This window comes from Chionomys nivalis, chromosome 23 (assembly GCF_950005125.1).
Source record: "Chionomys nivalis chromosome 23, mChiNiv1.1, whole genome shotgun sequence".
In the NCBI taxonomy this organism is placed as follows: domain Eukaryota; kingdom Metazoa; phylum Chordata; class Mammalia; order Rodentia; family Cricetidae; genus Chionomys; species Chionomys nivalis.
The window spans coordinates 45,327,335-45,343,868 of NC_080108.1; the positions used below are offsets into that span (position 1 = coordinate 45,327,335).

Genomic DNA, 16,534 nt, shown 5'->3' on the forward strand with positions numbered 1-16,534 from the left:
TAACAGAAATAGTGTAGATCTAGGCGGACAGTGGAAACAATGGTGGATGGAGAGAGCGGCCAGTGGGGACAGCAGATAGCACTGTAGTGAGTGCATCGGAAGGCCTAATGGAGTCTGAGAACAAAGTCAAAGACTGTGAGTCATCTCCAGGGTAAACACATTCCAGCCCTGGGTGGCCTAGAACAGTGGTTCTCAACCTGTGGCAAACCTCTAGTTCCAAAAATCTTTACATCACAGTTCAAAACAGTAGCAAAATTACAGCTATGAAGTGGCAACAAAAATAATTTTATTGTTGGTGTCACCATAGCATGAGGAACTGCATTAAAGGGTTACAGCATTAGAAGTTGAGAACCACTGGACTAGACTACGTAGACCAGGCTGGCTTTCAACTTACTCCGCTCTTCTTGTCTATGCCATTCAGGTGCCATCATTCCCGGATCACAGATGATCCCATAGAAAACAGACTACAGGAGTGATGATTTAGAGAACACAGTTTCATCATCAAAGATACAGCTCCAGGGTACTCGATGAGTGGGCTCAGCCATCCATCATCAGAGGGCAAAATTACAGTAAACCCCACGAAAGTTAGTATCATGCGAACATCAATCTCTGCTCCCCATTTATCTGCTACTTCTAAGCACATAACTGTTGCTAGACCCACGTACTGCGTCTCAGCCCAACCTTGTCCTTCCAGAACTGAGGTCTTAGTCAGTAAACCTTTCACAGTGCCCATCTGTCTTGCAGCCCAAACCACAGCTGTTCACCGGGATGAAGCATTTGCCTCATAGGAGGTGAGGGGCCACTGGACACACTCGGAAGCTGAAGCCGCATATACATAAAGTCAGAAGTTAGCATCTGTGTATGAGAGAGAACACGTCATTTTCCTGTGAATTTCATTTTCATGACCCATAAATAAATTCTACTATATTTATACTATAGCCTCATTATACATCCATCTCTATGGATGGGCATCTAGACTGATCCTGTTTCTTCGCTATTGTGTAAACATGGGTGTGTCAGGATCTCGGTGGTATGGTACAGAGACCCAGGATGTGTATCCAGAAGTGGCTGGGTCGTGGGCTAGTTCAGGTTTCAGTAATTTCAGAAACCACCACTAAGGCTGCACAGTGAGATTCTGTCTCAACATCCAGTCCAATCCAATCCAGATCAGTCCAAAAAACCAAACGCAACAACAAAACCCCGTGCTGATTTCATTAGAGTTGCAGCGATCTATATTCCCCCAGGAGTCAAGAAAGGCCCCCTTTCTTCACAGCCTCAGCAGATTTGCTGTCAGTTGATAACAGCTATTCTGAACAGAGTGAGATGTTAGCTAAGGAGGAGAAATGCTTTAAAAGAATTTGACTGTATGTCTTCTTCAGAGAATTCTCAGCTCAGCTCCTTATTCCATGTTTTCTTGTTTACAGTCAAGGTTTTCTTTTCTTACTTTTGTTTTTTAACACCAAGCAATGACTCACAGGGAACAGGCTGCAGCATCTCAGGCATTTTTTCTGTTAGTTCTCACACAAGTCTATTTATTTAGGTGGAATAGGCTGCTGCTTCAGTTGAACCCAGTTACCCTTCTCTTTGGCTCCCCCTTTCTGACTATTTTCCTTCATCCTTTTCAGGAAGATACTCCAATTTTTTTTGCTGTTGTTGAGACAGGTTCTTTATTGCCCTACCTGTCCTGGAACTCATTATGTAGACCAGGCTGGCCTCGAACTCAAGAGTTCTGCCTGCCTCTGCCTTCTGAGTGCTGAGATTAAAGGCGTGCACCACCACACCTGGCTCTGGATTATGGCATTTCAACTTCATAGAATACCACACTGCCAATGAAGGTATGTATTTTAGAGTAGAAAACCAATATCAACACAGATGTGGTTTGCTTTTTATAAAACAAAGGATTATGGGAATACTCATGTATGTGTCAGTCACCAGCAAATACATCCTGTCAAGTGCCAGAAAGGAAACATTCGTAGCTCGGGGACCCCATGGTCTCTCCCACAATTACTCAGTGGTACAGGGGAACAACAAACCACAACCAGGATATATGCAAATGAGCGTGGCTATGCTGCATACAACTTCATTTCAAAAATTCAAGCAGGCATGGTGGTGCATGCCTCTAGTCCCGGCACTTGGGGGGCAGCAGCAGGCGAGTCTCTGTGAGTTCAGGACCAGCCTGGTAAGCCCTAGTTCTGCTAAGGTTATATAGTAAGACTCTGACTCAAAAAAAAAAAAAAAAAGAAAAAAAAGAAAAGAAAAAAGAAATCCATAGGTGGGCACGAGCATGAGCTTGCTCAGTGGCTAACAGCACATGTTGCCATGCCTGATGACTTACCTGAGTTCTGTTTTGGGGACCTGCATGCTGTTAATAAGGAACCAACTCCCACAAATTGTTTTTTATCTTTCACACATGTGCCCTGGCACACACTCATGTATGTGTACACACACACACAAACACACACACACACACACACACACCATTTACTGTCTTCTTCTGTGCATCAGAAGCCTGCACAAAACTATGAAGAAGTCTTCGTTGGTTCTCTAAGGAATGGCTGGTTCTGTCTGCATAGCTCACTATGGATGGGACATGTGGAGAAACGATAAGCTGAGCTACTCACAAAAGAGAAAAGTTACAATACAAGGAACAGTGAATGCTATAGAATTTCACTTATGGGTTTACCTCAAAAGTTACTTTCATATGATGAAAAGATGAATTAATTATTGATAGTGGTATGAATAGGGGGTGAGCTGTCAACACACATTAGACTCTTAAAAAAAGAAACTCCTGTTAGGCAATAAATTCTATGTCACGCCCCACTAGTCTAAGGCAATACGTATGTAAACATTGATGTCATACAAACGAATGTGCAACCATACATACACATTAGACATACTTTTGAGAGATAACACCATCTTGTCCTTTCCTTTCTTGCATTATAGAAATATTACTATCTAACAATTAACAGGAATATTGTTGATATAAAATCCCCCAAACTTTTCTATAATCTGGTAACAATGTGGCTTTTGCCATTTTCTATAGAGAAACTTTTCTCAGTCCATTGCGTGAGGGTTTCCTCCTAGGGTGAAACCCATAATCATACTACAAATGTCTCTCATGAATAATGAGTTTAAGAAAGCAGTGCATATCGAGATAATTTAACGTAGAGAAGATATAACGTACAATACGTTCTTTTAAAACATTTTCTTCAAGTAATTTAAGGATTATACCTCAGGTGAAAACAGAGACTACAAGTTGATTTCTTGCAAAAGGATTTCACATCTAAACGGAGCCTGTGAGAGCTGTGTCTGGTGCGAGCTGCTTGGTACTTATTGCTATCGGACACGTTGCTGAAGGCCTCCCTCTTCAGAATACAACAGTGTCTTCCCCCAGTGGGAATCCAATGCTGCACATCCATTGTGCTGACGCTGGATGACTTCTCGTCCTCTCTGCATTGCATTGCTCTGCAGATATGACGATGGCCTTCAGGGCCACGTGCTATGGAACAGTTTCCTACGTCATTCCTACGGCTTCTTGTGAGTGTGTGTTCGCTGATGGCATTTCAACACGGACTTCTGCAGGAATGCCTTCCCGCACTGTTGACAGATAAAAGATCTCCCCCTGGTGTGAGTCATCTGGTGTCTGGGCAAAGAGGACTTATTGTAGAAGCCCTTCCCACACTCAGGGCACACGTAGGGTTTCTCACCTGTATGAATTTGCTGATGGGATACCAATGCTGATTTCTGGATGAAGGTTTTCCCACATTTTTGACAGATAAAAGGTCTCTCCTTAGTGTGAGTTATCTGATGTCTATGCAAAGATGACCTGCCAAAGAAACCCTTCTCACATTCAGTGCAAACGTAGGGCTTCTCGCCTGTGTGAATTCTCTGGTGATCTTGGAGTTGGCCCTTTGAAGCCAACGCTTTCCCACAGTCACGGCATTTGTAAGGCTTCTCTCCGGTGTGAATTCTCTGATGTGTTCGAAGTACCGACTTCTGACTAAAGGCTTTCCCACAGTCACTACACACATGGTGCTTTTCTCCAGTGTGAATTTTCGTGTGCAGATTGAGGGATGACCTCCGGCTGAAGGCCTTCCCACATTCAGAACATGCATACGGTGTCTCCCCGGTGTGAATGCGGAGATGCTCTTTCAGTTGGGAGGAATTACTGAACGACTTCCCACAGTAGCTGCATTTGTAAGGTCTCTCCCCTGTGTGAATTCGATGGTGCACTGTCAGTTGGGACGTATGACTGAAGGATTTCCCACAGTAACGGCATTCATGGGGTTTCTCGCCTGTGTGTGTCTGCTGATGAGATGCCAACTGTGAGCGCTGAAAGAAGGCCTTTCCACACTTGGGGCAGACGAAAGGCTTGTCCCTGGTGTGAGTTATCTGATGCCTCAGGAAACCCGACCTACCATGAAAACCTTTTCCACACGTGCTGCACACGTACGGCTTCTCTCCTGTGTGAATCCGCTCGTGCTCTTCGAGTTGGTACTTGGAGGCCAAGGCTTTCCCACAGACAGTACATTTGTGAGGTTTCTCCACTTTGTGAATTCGACAATGCACATTCAGTGTGAATGAGTAAGTAAATGACTTCCCACAGTCGCGGCACTTGTAAGGCTTCTCCCCTGTGTGCACTCGATGATGCATCTTCAGCTGGGATACATAAGTAAACGCCTTCCCACAGGCATCGCATCTGTGAGCACGCTGGCCCAGGTGGGCTCTCTGGTGCGTGCTGAGCTCTGACTTCTGGCTAAACGCTTTCCCACACTCACGGCATACATGCTGTGTTTGTCTGTGTATCTTCTGGTGGACAGTGAGACTCGACTTGCGCTTGAAGGCTTTCCCACAGTCAACACATTCATACGGTTTCTCCTTCATGTGGATCTGATAGTGGACTTTCAGTCGGGCCGTACAGCTAAACAATTTCCCACAGACAGTACATTCGTAAGGCTTCTCCCCGGTGTGAATGGTCTCGTGAGTGCTGAGGATTGACTTCTGCTTGAAGGCTTTCCCACATACAGGGCACACGTAAGGTCTCTCCCCTGTGTGTATTCGATAATGCACCTTCAGTTGGGATGTATTATTGAAGGACTTCCCACAGTCGCGGCACTCGTAAGGCTTCTCTCCAGTGTGAATTCGATGATGAACCTGCAGGTTGGATGTACGACTGAATGATTTCCCACAGTCAGGGCACTCATATGATTTCTCTATGTGAGTTTCTTGATGGGAGGTCAACTCTGAGTTCTGGAGGAAGGTTTTCCCACACTTGTGACAGGCGAAAGGCTTTTCTCCAGCGTGAGTTGCCTGATGTTCCCTGAAAGCAGCCATGTCATAGAAGACCTTTCCACATTCAGGGCATTTGTCTGGTTTCTCCTGAGGATGCCCTTGTTGCTGTCTCAGTGTGTGTTTATGTGTGAGAACTTTCCTGCACTGGTTACCTTTACAGGAATTCTGGCCTTCGTGAGGAATCGTGTGGTTAGCATTAGAAGAGTCTCGCATGAAGAGCTGACCGGAGGTAACAACATCTTTAAGCTGTTTAGTGATCTTGCTTTGGTCTTCACCCTCTGCCTCCAGGTTATGCCTCTCACTGTTTGTGAGTGCCTCCGGGACTCCCTTCTGTGTGGAAATGAGGCTGGACACCAAAGGAGTGGCTTCTGCAGGCTCTTTCCATCCACAGTCTCCGTCTGTGCTCTGAGCTTTCTTGTTGAGGAGAGCACCGGCACTCCAAGGTGGTTTCTGGCTTTGCCAATTTCTTTTTGTAGGGTCAGGATCTTGCCACAGTCCTATGATAGAACACCATAGGGTGTGTCTTGTGATTTCACTGACCTTACTAGTTTGAAATGCTTCAGTCTCAGAAACTCTTGGTCGAGGGGCAGAAAACTCTGATTCCACCTCTGGAAGAAGAAAAGAGATGAGAGAACAGGCATAACAAACAGGCAGCGTGAGGAATCGCACAGAGCTCATGACAGCGAGGTACTGCTGACATTGAGTAGAACACAACTACATCCCTTACCATGAGCCAAACATTAGGTATAGAACACTTGCCAGACAGGCAGCTTTCTTTATGATGGAAACAGACTCATTTGATCCCCAAACCACCCTCTAAGGCAATTGTAACTACTCTTCCTGTTTTACAGATGAAGAAATACTAATATGAATACTTAGGTCCGTGGTAAATATGGCTTCAAATATTTGTAGGGAAGACTCGGCAAAAACAGCACATTAATTTCTATAGGGTACCTACACAGCCAGAGCTTGGAGGGTAAGAAGTGGCACACTTGTGCCTTTTGCCCATATTTTCATCCAGCTAAGTACTCATATAGTCATGTCCCCAGCTCTCCGTCTAACTCCTTCTAGGAAAGCACTCTATCCTTGAGCTACAACCTAAGATCAGAAAGCTTTTCTTTCCTACATTTACATATATAGTAGCCTTTCCTTACTTTTCCAATCTCATACTGTGACATGAGAGTAGTGAAAAGCATCTGCTGCTTTTTCAAAGAATGGAGTTTAGTTTCCAGTACCTACATCAGGCAGCTCACAAAGTCCTGTTAACTCCAGCTCCAGGGGTCCAACATCCTCTTCTGAACTCTGTGGAAACCCCCATACACGTGGCATGTGTTTACACAGATACACACACATGCACACAAAAATAAATCTAAACAAGGAAATCCCACAACACCGACCAAACACATCTAAGGGATATCTACAGACTATTCTCGGTGGGATAGTCTGTAGAATATTCCCATAGAAGTTCCTCAAAGAACAGACCACATGATAGGTTACAAAACAACTCTGAACAATATGAAAAATTTGAGACAACTTCCGGTATTTGAAAAGACCATAATGGAATAAAATAGACACCAACAATAAGAGAAGCTGCACAGATACATGGACATAGAACAGTGAATCTCAAAGAAAGCAGGGAGGATATTAAATCATTTCTGTACTCTTTGGATACAGCTAATGACAGTTCTAAGACAAAGTTGATATCTGAGGTATTTGCATTAAAGAAAGAAGAGAGAGTTCAACCTAATGATGCAACTAAATATCTTAGAAAATGAAGAAAAAGGCAAAATCCAAAATAGTAGATGGAAAGAAAAAAAATAAAGATCAAGGCAGCAATTAATGAAATGGAAATTAACAGAACAATACACAGAAGGAAACAAATCGATAAATGAGGTTGGGTCTCAAAAGATGGCTCAGCTGTTAAGAGCACTGACTGCTCTTCCAGAGAACCCAGGTTCAGTTCCCAGCACCCACATGGCGGCTCACAATTCTTTGTAACACTAGTCCTAGGGGATTAGATGCCATCTTCTGGCCTCCGTGGGCACTGCACACAGATAGTGCATATACCTATGTGTGGGCAAAACACCTACACATACCAAAAAAAAAAAAAAAAACCCTCTAGCTAAACTGACACAGAGAGAAGACTCAATAAAATTAGAAATGAACAAGAGGCTATTACAACTGATTCCAAACACACACAACAGATCACTGGAGAAATCTTATATTAAAAAACCTGGAAAATTTAGTATAAATGGTTAATAACTTTTAACAAACTGAAGATCTTAATGTAATGTATTAAAGTTTGAAACTGCTAAAGGAGACAGATACAAAACTCTTAAAGATACAGGCATGGATTAGGACTTCTAGAAAAAGAAGGCAATAGTACAGGAAAAAATCCTGTGAAATGATAAATATGATTATATAAAATTAAAAACCTGCACAGCAAAAGAGACAATCACTAGGATGAAGAGACAGTCTTATGTACTGGAGGAAAAGTCTTTCTAACTTACACTAATATAGAGAGTATATGGAGAACTATAAAAGAATCAAATGCCCAAAATACCAAATTCTCCGATCAAGAAATAGTTAATATATTTAATGAATGCTTCTTTAAAGGCCAATAAGTATTTGAAAAAGTATTCAATATTCTTAATGATCAGGGAAATGCAAATTAAAACTTGTTTCATATTCTAACTCACCCCAATCAGAATGACTATTACTAAAGGAACAGATTACAAATGCATTCAAGGAAAGATACAGCCCTGCCCATTGATGCAGGACACAGAAACCCCTGCTCACTGCTGCAGGACACAGAAACCCCTGCTCACTGCTGCAGGACACAGAAACCCCTGCTCACTGCTGTAGGACACAGAAACCCCTAGTCACTGATGCGGGACATGGAAACCCCTGCCCACTGCTGCAGGACACGGAAAGTCACTAAAGAAGCTAGCAGAAGGTCCTCAAGAACTACAAATAGAACTGCGATATGACCCTGCTAGACCTGCACACATCCTGAAGAACTCTGTATCAATATCAGCAGACACACTTGCACAGCCATATTTATGGCTGCACTAAGAAATGGAACCGGATGTCTCTCAACAGATGAATGTATTAAGAAAATGTAGAATATATAAACAATGGGATTTTAGTTAGTCGTAAAGAAAAAAAAAATCATGGACACTGTAGCAAAATGCATGGAACCTGAGATCATTATGTTAGATGAATCAAGAAAGACTCAGACAAACACCACATTTTCTCTTACATGTAGACTGCAGATTTTAATTTCTGTATGTGTATATACAGGTATCTCTACATGCATTGTGTGTAAACAGTGAAAGTAGAAAAAGTACCGTGAAAGGAGAGGGATCTGAAGGGCGGAAGGAGGAAGAAAGAGTAGTGGGGCATAGGTGACATTTGTGGCAAGGAAAGGAACCAGCACGAGGCGACTGGAGGAGGTCAGGGGTAAAGGACCAGGAGAGGAAAACACATAGTAATGGCTTTATAAGAAGATGACAATGAAGCCAACTTAAACATATCCAATGCAAACTATCACCACCTATGCTAAAAGCTTTATACCTCACTAATGCATCTTATCTATGTGGACACAGCTGTCTGTCTGTCTGTCTGTCTGTCTGTCTATACTTCAATCACTGTGGGGAATGAACCCAAGGCTCTGTGCCTGCTAGGCTGGCGCTCTACCACTGAGATACACATCTCCAGCCCTAACCGCGGTTAACATGAAAACAAACGGTCAATTTCCTTCCTAACCAACGCATTTACCCAACGCCTTGATCCACCAATCATCAACCACCACTAAGTTTCCCTCATGTTTTTTCTGTCATTGTTTGTAGACAAGGTGTACAAATACAAATCTACGTGTAGACCTTCTGGAGACTATGGTTGTGTTAGTTTGCTTAGGTAATCTCCATGATGAGGCAGTTCATACCCAGTGCTCACCCCTGAGAGCCTTATCCATAGTCACAAAGCATTGCAGCATTGGCTGTAGAGAGCTGGAGTGGGAGGCAGGCTTGGCACCCACTGCTGTGGTCCATCTCATGGGCTGCACCATAAGCTTAGACAGCGAGAGCGGCAAGCAAACGAGGGGCCACCACTAGGGGATGGACAGTGAGGATGGATGACAAGGGACACCAATGACATTGACCTCCATCCAGGTCACTTACCTCGACACCGACTCTGCTGACGTGGGAACTCAGCCTCTTCTATCAATGCCTCCTTTCTTTTTTTTTTCCTGAAGATGGCCCCGGAGCTGGGAATGAGGTACCCTGTAAGTTGGAAGAATATTTGTTCAGTGTGTGGGTTTTAGGCTTTAGAGGTCACTGGCTGATTGGAAAAATCAACATTCTGTAGTGGGCACAGAATAATTAACTTAGTATGTTTAAAAGTAATGAATTATCAGGACAAACCATAGGGAAAAGCCTTGACACACTTTTGATACCCCACCACGTTCTACAAAAAAAAGGGGGAAATACTTTCAATGAGGTCCATCCTGGATCCCCAGGTGGCTGTGCTCACCCACTGCCAAGAGGTGGCTGTAGATCTCCAGCATCACGTCCTGGTACAGGCGTCTTTGGGCGGAGTCCAGGTGCCTCCACTCCTCCCAGCTGAAGTCCACAGTCACATCCTCAAAGGACACCAATCTCTGTAACAGCAAAGTGCGGTTCATTTTGAGCTAGTTATCATATTACACATAACAATGTGGCTCAGTGATCCTTTACTGGGACATATCATTAGACTTTCCAGAAAATAGCTATTTCATATTATATGAATAACATATATTATTTGAATATTTCATAAGTCAAAAAAGTTAGTAAAAATAATCTTCCATCTATTATACACGCATATTTCTCTTCCCCAGAGCAGTCAGAAATGGGTTGTCATGAATACTTCAAAGAGGAATAAGCAGCCTGACACTTAGAGTTCACAGAGCGGTGAACTGCCAAGGGAAGTTGACAACCAGACAAAGAAGAAACACTCAGAGGCTGAAGACTTTGCACAGAATCAACTGCGCTGCTTGCTACATTTTAGCTTTGGGAATCCTCATTAATTCAGAAACTCACATGTCAGAATATCTCCAACATCATTACATGTAAACAGCCCATCCGTGAACCAGAAGACAACTCATGGATACTGAACGAGACTTTAGTCTGTCTCTTTACCACCGTGTTCTCCTAGGTCCCACCACTGCTGGAGAAGTAAACAGCTGAATTTTGATTAGTGGCTAGGCATCATCAGACACTCGTGGTCTCCAAGACATACCTGCCTTGCATCCACATCAAACAAACTCCTTCAAGATATTCACAAAATGGCAGTGGATATGATCTGGGACAGGAAGATAAGGACTGGGGACTCTGGAACTGGGATGCAGGTTTGAGGGTTACATCTAAATCTAAGCACCAAGAGGCAGGGCAGTGAGTGACATAAAGACCAGGAGGTGCAGGGCATTGGCCCCTGTGCTCTGCCCTAAGCTGGAGCAACAAGTCTGTATCGGACTGGGGGCCAGGACCTGCTACTTCCCATGTCCTCCAGTCTCAGAGGACTTACCTCGCTTGACCCATCCTGCTCCTGTGGGTTCAGTCTCTGGGGCTTCTGGGACAAATTCATGTCAGCAGGCACGTTTCTCTCCTTGGCCTCTTTGCTAGCAGATCCAGTTTTCTCAGGAACCGGAAGCTGGGTGAGTGTCTAGAGGCCCCCGGGAGGCAGCTGTGGTGGGGCAGAAAATCCCATAGCCTGGATGATGTGGTCTGCCTTAGGTGTAAAGTGACAGCAGAAAGCCCCAGGGAGGGAATGACCTTGTGTCCCCAGCTAACACGTGCCACACGTGGGTCTCTGAGGGCCCAAGACAGTTGCAGTGTAGACACGATAACAGACAAAGCTCAGAAGAGCCTTCCTGGTACTGACCAGGGTGATGACCCTGGGGAGATGGTGCTGTATGTAAGAGAGCTTGTGGCACCAGCACGAGGACCTGAGTTCAAATCCCCAGCAACTTGAAGAAGGCAGGCTTGTCCACAAATGTCTGTAACTCCAGCACTGTGTGGGACCAAAAGAGGAGTGTCTCTGGGTTCCCTGGCTATCAGCCTAGCTCCAGGTTCAGTGAGAGACCCAGTCTCAAGAGAATAAGGCCGGAAGTGATGGAGCAGGGCACGCAATAGCTTACTCTGGCCTCAGAGCATGTGCACTGACAGACATGCGTACCTATACCCACATCCACGTACAAACATTGCACACAATCACACACACACACCAAAATCCCAAACAACTCCCATCCCCTGAAGTAAACACCCAACACCATAGTTAGGACTGAAGTTAAGGAACACTTCACTGAAGTTCCCAGTTTCTAACTGTGAGAGGAGGAGCTAGTAACCTAGTTGTTTCTGAAGTGAAGGTGCAGGTGCGAACTGTGAGCACTGGGGACCTGAACTCACCTGAAGCTCAGCCCACTCTCGGCACCTGCCTATAAATACACACAAAAACGAGCAAGCTGTCAGGCTGCTCCCTCTGGCCTTTGTCAAGCTGTTCATGCAGGCTGCCCCAACGCCCAGCATTGTTTTTTTTTTTTTGAGTCTATGCTAGTTTAATAAATGAGTATAAGTTGAAAGTAAAAAAGACTACAAACATCAATGAAAATGACATAGTTCTTGTGGATTGATTAATCTCAAGTCTTTTTTTTATTAATTAAATTATTTAATTATTAAAGATTTCTGCCTCTTCCCCACCACCACCTCCCATTCCCTCCCCCTCCCCCAATCAAGTCTTCCTTCCTCCTCAGCCCAAAGAGCAAGCAGGTTTCTCTGCCCTGTGGGAGGTCCAAGGACCACCCACCTCCATCCAGGTCTATTAAGGTGAGCATCCAAACTACCTGGGCTCCCACAAAGCCATTACGTGCAATAGGATCAAGAACCCATTGCCATTGTTCTTCAGTTCTCAGTAGTCCTCATTGTCCATTATGTTCAGCGAGACCGGTTTTGTCCCATGCTTTTTCAGTCCCCGGCCAGCTGGCCTTGGTGAGTTCCCGATAGAACATCCCCATTGCCTCAGTGTGTGGGTGCACCCCTCGCCGTCCTGAGTTCCTTGCTCGTGCTCACTCTCCTTCTGCTCCTCCTTTGGATCGTGAGACTGAAGCTACAGTTACCCTGATACCAAAACCACACAAAGACCCAACCAAGAAAGAGAATTACAGGCCTATCTCACTCATGAACATTGACGCAAAAATTCTCAATAAAATACTGGCAAACCGAATCCAAGAACACATTAGAAAAGTTATCCATTATGATCAAGTAGGCTTCATTCCAGAGATGCAGGGCTGGTTCAACATACGCAAATCTATCAATGTAATCAACCATATAAATAAACTGAAAGAAAAAAACCATATGATCATTTCATTAGATGCTGAAAAAGCATTCGACAAAATTCAACACTCCTTTATGATAAAGGTCTTGGAGAGATTAGGGATACAAGGGTCATACCTAAATATAATAAAAGCTATTTACAGCAAGCCGACAGCTAACATTAAATTAAATGGAGAAAAACTCAAAGCCATCCCACTAAAATCAGGAACACGACAAGGATGTCCACTCTCTCCATACCTCTTCAATATAGTGCTTGAAGTTCTAGCAATAGCAATAAGACAACATAAGGGGATCAAGGGGATCCATATTGGAAAGGAAGAAGTTAAGCTTTCATTATTTGCAGATCAACTCTGACCCAGCACTGTTGAGAGGTGGTCTCACTATGTAGCTCTTGCTAGCTTGGGGCTTTCTATGTAGACGAGGCTGAACTTGAACTCACAGAGTTCCACCTGCCTCTGCTCCCAACTCTCACAGAACTCTTTTTTAAAATTTATTTATTTATTATATATACAATGTCTGTCTGCATGTATGCCTGCCCACCAGAAGAGGGCACCAGATCTCATAGATGGTTGTGAGCCACCATGTGGTTGCTGGGAATTGAACTCAGGACCTCTGGAAGAGCAGCCTGTGCTCTTAACCTCTGAGCCATCTCTCCAGCCCTCACAGAACTTTTAACCATTTCATAAGCATTACTATAACCGTTTTCCCCAGACACAACAAATAAGGCTATGTGCTGTTCTATAACGCACCCCAAAAGACAGAGTGGGGACCAGTCTCATCTCTTCCCTACACCAAACCACACACAGTCCCCATTATCTCAGGCAGTTCCTTGTGTGCTCAACGCCCAGAAACCTATCTTGCCTTCTGAGAGCATAGATGGGATGCAGTGTGTGTGGGGGGGGTAATGGCTGCTTCTGGTTCTTTCTGCATTTCTAGACATTTTTGTGGACATCTACTGACCAACATCCCATTCTCTTCCCTTGAATTCAGAGGCCCAATCCCTTCCCTGACTTGGAAACCCTCCACATAAACACCAGGCCCCTGTCCACAATGTCTTCATGGAGAACAGGATGTACTCAGTGACATCCTGGACTTTCAGTGACCTCCAATCAGAGGACCAGAGGAGCACCGAGTTAAACATGGGCATGCACAGGTCCACAGAGCATTACTACTTTGACAGCCAAGAACTAGCCAGAGACGTCTATTTACAGGTTTCCAGAGAACCTTCAATAAACTCTGCAGCCCAAAGAACATCCCCATAAGGACTCAAATGCCAACACCGACCCTTACCGTGGCCACATGGTCCCCAGTAGAGGTCAGCATTGACCCACCTCATCTGCAAAGGACCTCAGCCCTCATGTAAAGTGGACCCAGGGATTAGGATTTGCCTTTTAGGTTTGTTTTTGCCTCCCAAGCTTCCTACAGGAGATGGTCTGCCGGGAATGAAATGGTCCTGTCCTAGAAGCCCTGCTGCCGGCACAAAGGCTCCTCACCTCCCAGCTCTGGTGACTGTGCCCCCTGCTAAGTGTGCATATGCATATGTCCTGGCTTTCCTTTCGGGTATTCTCAGTATTAGCCCTGCTGGGAGAAGCGACTGACTGACCGAGAATAGCTGGTCTTCAAACTGAGCCCAAACCACGAAGAGGTTCATTTTCCGTTTTAAATCTACTTTTTTTCTTCTTGCAGGCCACACATTTTGGCGCGAAAGCAGCGCGGTCGCCCCCAGACACCCATGACCTCCCTCAGCATCCCTGCTCTCCCGACTCCCACAGGACTCCCTCCCCAGCTCAACTACAGCATCCCCTGCAGCCGCATCAGCTGTCACTCAGCACAAACCAACACTCACCAGCCGAGTCCTCCTTGGCTCGCCCATTCACCTCGCGCCGCGCCTCAGAAAGCTCAGCACACCGACGCCGGTGCCCCGCGACTTCCTCCCACAGAAGCTCAGTGTTCAGAATCCAAACTCCCGTGCTATCCTGGCAAAATAACAGAACCGATCAGAGTCAAGATTTAAGCGGATGTGACCGCTTCAGACCACTTCCGTTTTCTGTGAATCAATGTTCCCAGCCTTTCCCAGAGGAGGATGGCGCGGCGCATGCGCACCACCACTTGTGAGGGTACATCTTGCCAATACTCCTCTTGGAACATCAGGTAGTTTTCTGTTTCGTTAGTAGCTGTCATGGCCATTCCCACAATACAATGCTGTTGAGACCACCATCACAGTACATTCGTTCCGTACAGCCAGGCAAGGCTTGTGGAATGTGATACAATGAAAGTCCAAGGCTGTCTCACATTGCCAGGGGGTTTATTTCCTACCTGTCTGTGTATATCATCTATTTCTAAGAGACTGTGATATTGCATATTATTAAAAATACCATTTTTCTGTATTTTCTCGAGGACTCAAAAGTTTCTTTTTTCTTTAAATTAAAAGAAGAGAGAGAGAGAGGGAGAGAGAGAGACAGAGAGAGAGAGACAGAGAGACAGAGAGAGAGAGAGAGACAGAGAGAGAGAGAGAGAGAGAGAGAGAGAGAGAGAGAGAGAGAGAGAGAGAGAACGAACTAGGCAGGGTTGTTGGGAAATGGAAATTGAAATCATATTGAATCTTAAAAGGTGAGGATCTGAAATGATGTGAATCTGGGGCATTTAATGCTCATCAGAGGTGGAGAGATCTGTTGTCAATTAGTAGGCTCTTTAACTGGTTATTAGCTATTTGTTGTGTGTTTTGGATATATGGAATATAGCGTAGAGCTGGGTGGGAGGGAAATAATGGTAATGGGAAAGACCAGTTGGTAGTGAAAGCATCTAGTACGCTAGGGTGACAGAATCCAATAGGTCCAAATCCATCCAAATCCAAAGTAGAATATTTGAATAAAATGAAAGATTATCGCAGCATCTTCAGGTTAAAATTCTTCAGGCTGGCCTTGAACTTGCTGTGGTGCTCCTGCCTCTGCCTCCCAAGGGATGGGAGGGATGTGTGGTCATGCCTGACTGCCCAGATGACCTTGATCATCTTGAAAACAGACTATAGAAGCAGTGCTCTTGTGACTAGAGTTTTATGCCCAAAGAATAGGTTCCGCCACCTGTCACAATATGTCAAAGCTATAAGAAAGTATTAAAAGGTAATATAATGCAAATATCAATTTCTACTCATCTGTCTGCTACATCTGGGCACACCTTCGATAGCCATGCCCACTCATTGCAGCCCAGGCACCACCTTACTCCCCCAGAGGCACAGTGCTCATCTGCCTTGCAGCCTGAACCACAGCCAGTCCACCAGACAGACAGAGCCCTCGCCTGTGGAGGTGATGACGCTCAAGGGCCAATCAGAAGGGGACGCTGCATGCCTCTCCATCTCTTCATGAGAATGACCTAATGGACAGTTGAGGGAGCTGCCCTGCAGATATCATAGAAACCCTGTGTTTCACCGGCTGAATCACAGAATCCCTGGTGAACTTCTCAGGCCAGGCACGGTGGTGAAAAACTTTATTCTCAGCACTTGGGAGTCAGAGGCAGGCAAATCTCTGTGAGTTTCAGATCAGCCTGTTTCATACAGTGAATTTCAGGTCAACTAAGGCTACACAGTGAGACATTATCTTTTTATAAAAAAAAATATTTTTATTTATTATGTATACAATATTCTGTCTGTGTGTATGCCTGCAGGGCAGAAGAGGGCACCAGACCTCATTACAGATGGTTGGGAGCCACCATGTGGTTGCTGGGAATTGAACTCAGGACCTTTGGAAGAGCAGGCAATGCTCTTAACCTCTGAGCCATCTCTCCAGCCCCCATGAGACATTATCTTAAAAAAATAGCAGAAGTGTGCACAAAGCAAACTGCTGAGAAGGGCGAATAGGTAGACACCTGGAAGTAACACT

General features: G+C 44.9%; 1 protein-coding gene across 2 annotated transcripts; it reads right to left on the minus strand.

The window, feature by feature from the left end:
* Positions 1 to 475: 475 nt before the first annotated feature.
* Positions 476 to 14,661, minus strand: LOC130865516 (oocyte zinc finger protein XlCOF6-like). Of its 2 annotated transcripts, XM_057756617.1 has the most exons (5): positions 14,506 to 14,633; positions 10,855 to 11,013; positions 9,826 to 9,952; positions 9,474 to 9,575; positions 476 to 5,900 (listed from the first exon to the last, which is right to left on the minus strand). In XM_057756617.1, the coding sequence occupies exons 2-5, from the start codon at positions 10,912 to 10,914 to the stop codon at positions 3,526 to 3,528; spliced, it is 2,664 nt and encodes an 887-aa protein (XP_057612600.1). In that variant the 5' UTR covers positions 10,915 to 11,013; positions 14,506 to 14,633; the 3' UTR covers positions 476 to 3,525. The 2 variants fall into 2 exon arrangements, with proteins under 2 accessions (XP_057612600.1, XP_057612601.1); XM_057756618.1 differs by lacking the exon at positions 10,855 to 11,013 and having other exon boundaries at positions 14,506 to 14,661.
* Positions 14,662 to 16,534: the final 1,873 nt, after the last annotated feature.

What these genes read in the sequence shown, in the direction of transcription:
- LOC130865516 (XM_057756617.1), bottom strand. Translation starts at nt 10,914, where the DNA reads ATGAATTTGTCCCAGAAGCCCCAGAGACTGAACCCACAGGAGCAGGAT. An exon ending in AGCAGGATGGGTCAAGCGAG is followed by an intron (nt 9,953 to 10,854) that starts GTAAGTCCTCTG and finishes TTGCTGTTACAG; the next exon opens with AGATTGGTGTCCTTTGAGGA. An exon ending in TCAGCAGAGTCGGTGTCGAG is followed by an intron (nt 5,901 to 9,473) that starts GTAAGTGACCTG and finishes TTCTTCTTCCAG; the next exon opens with AGGTGGAATCAGAGTTTTCT.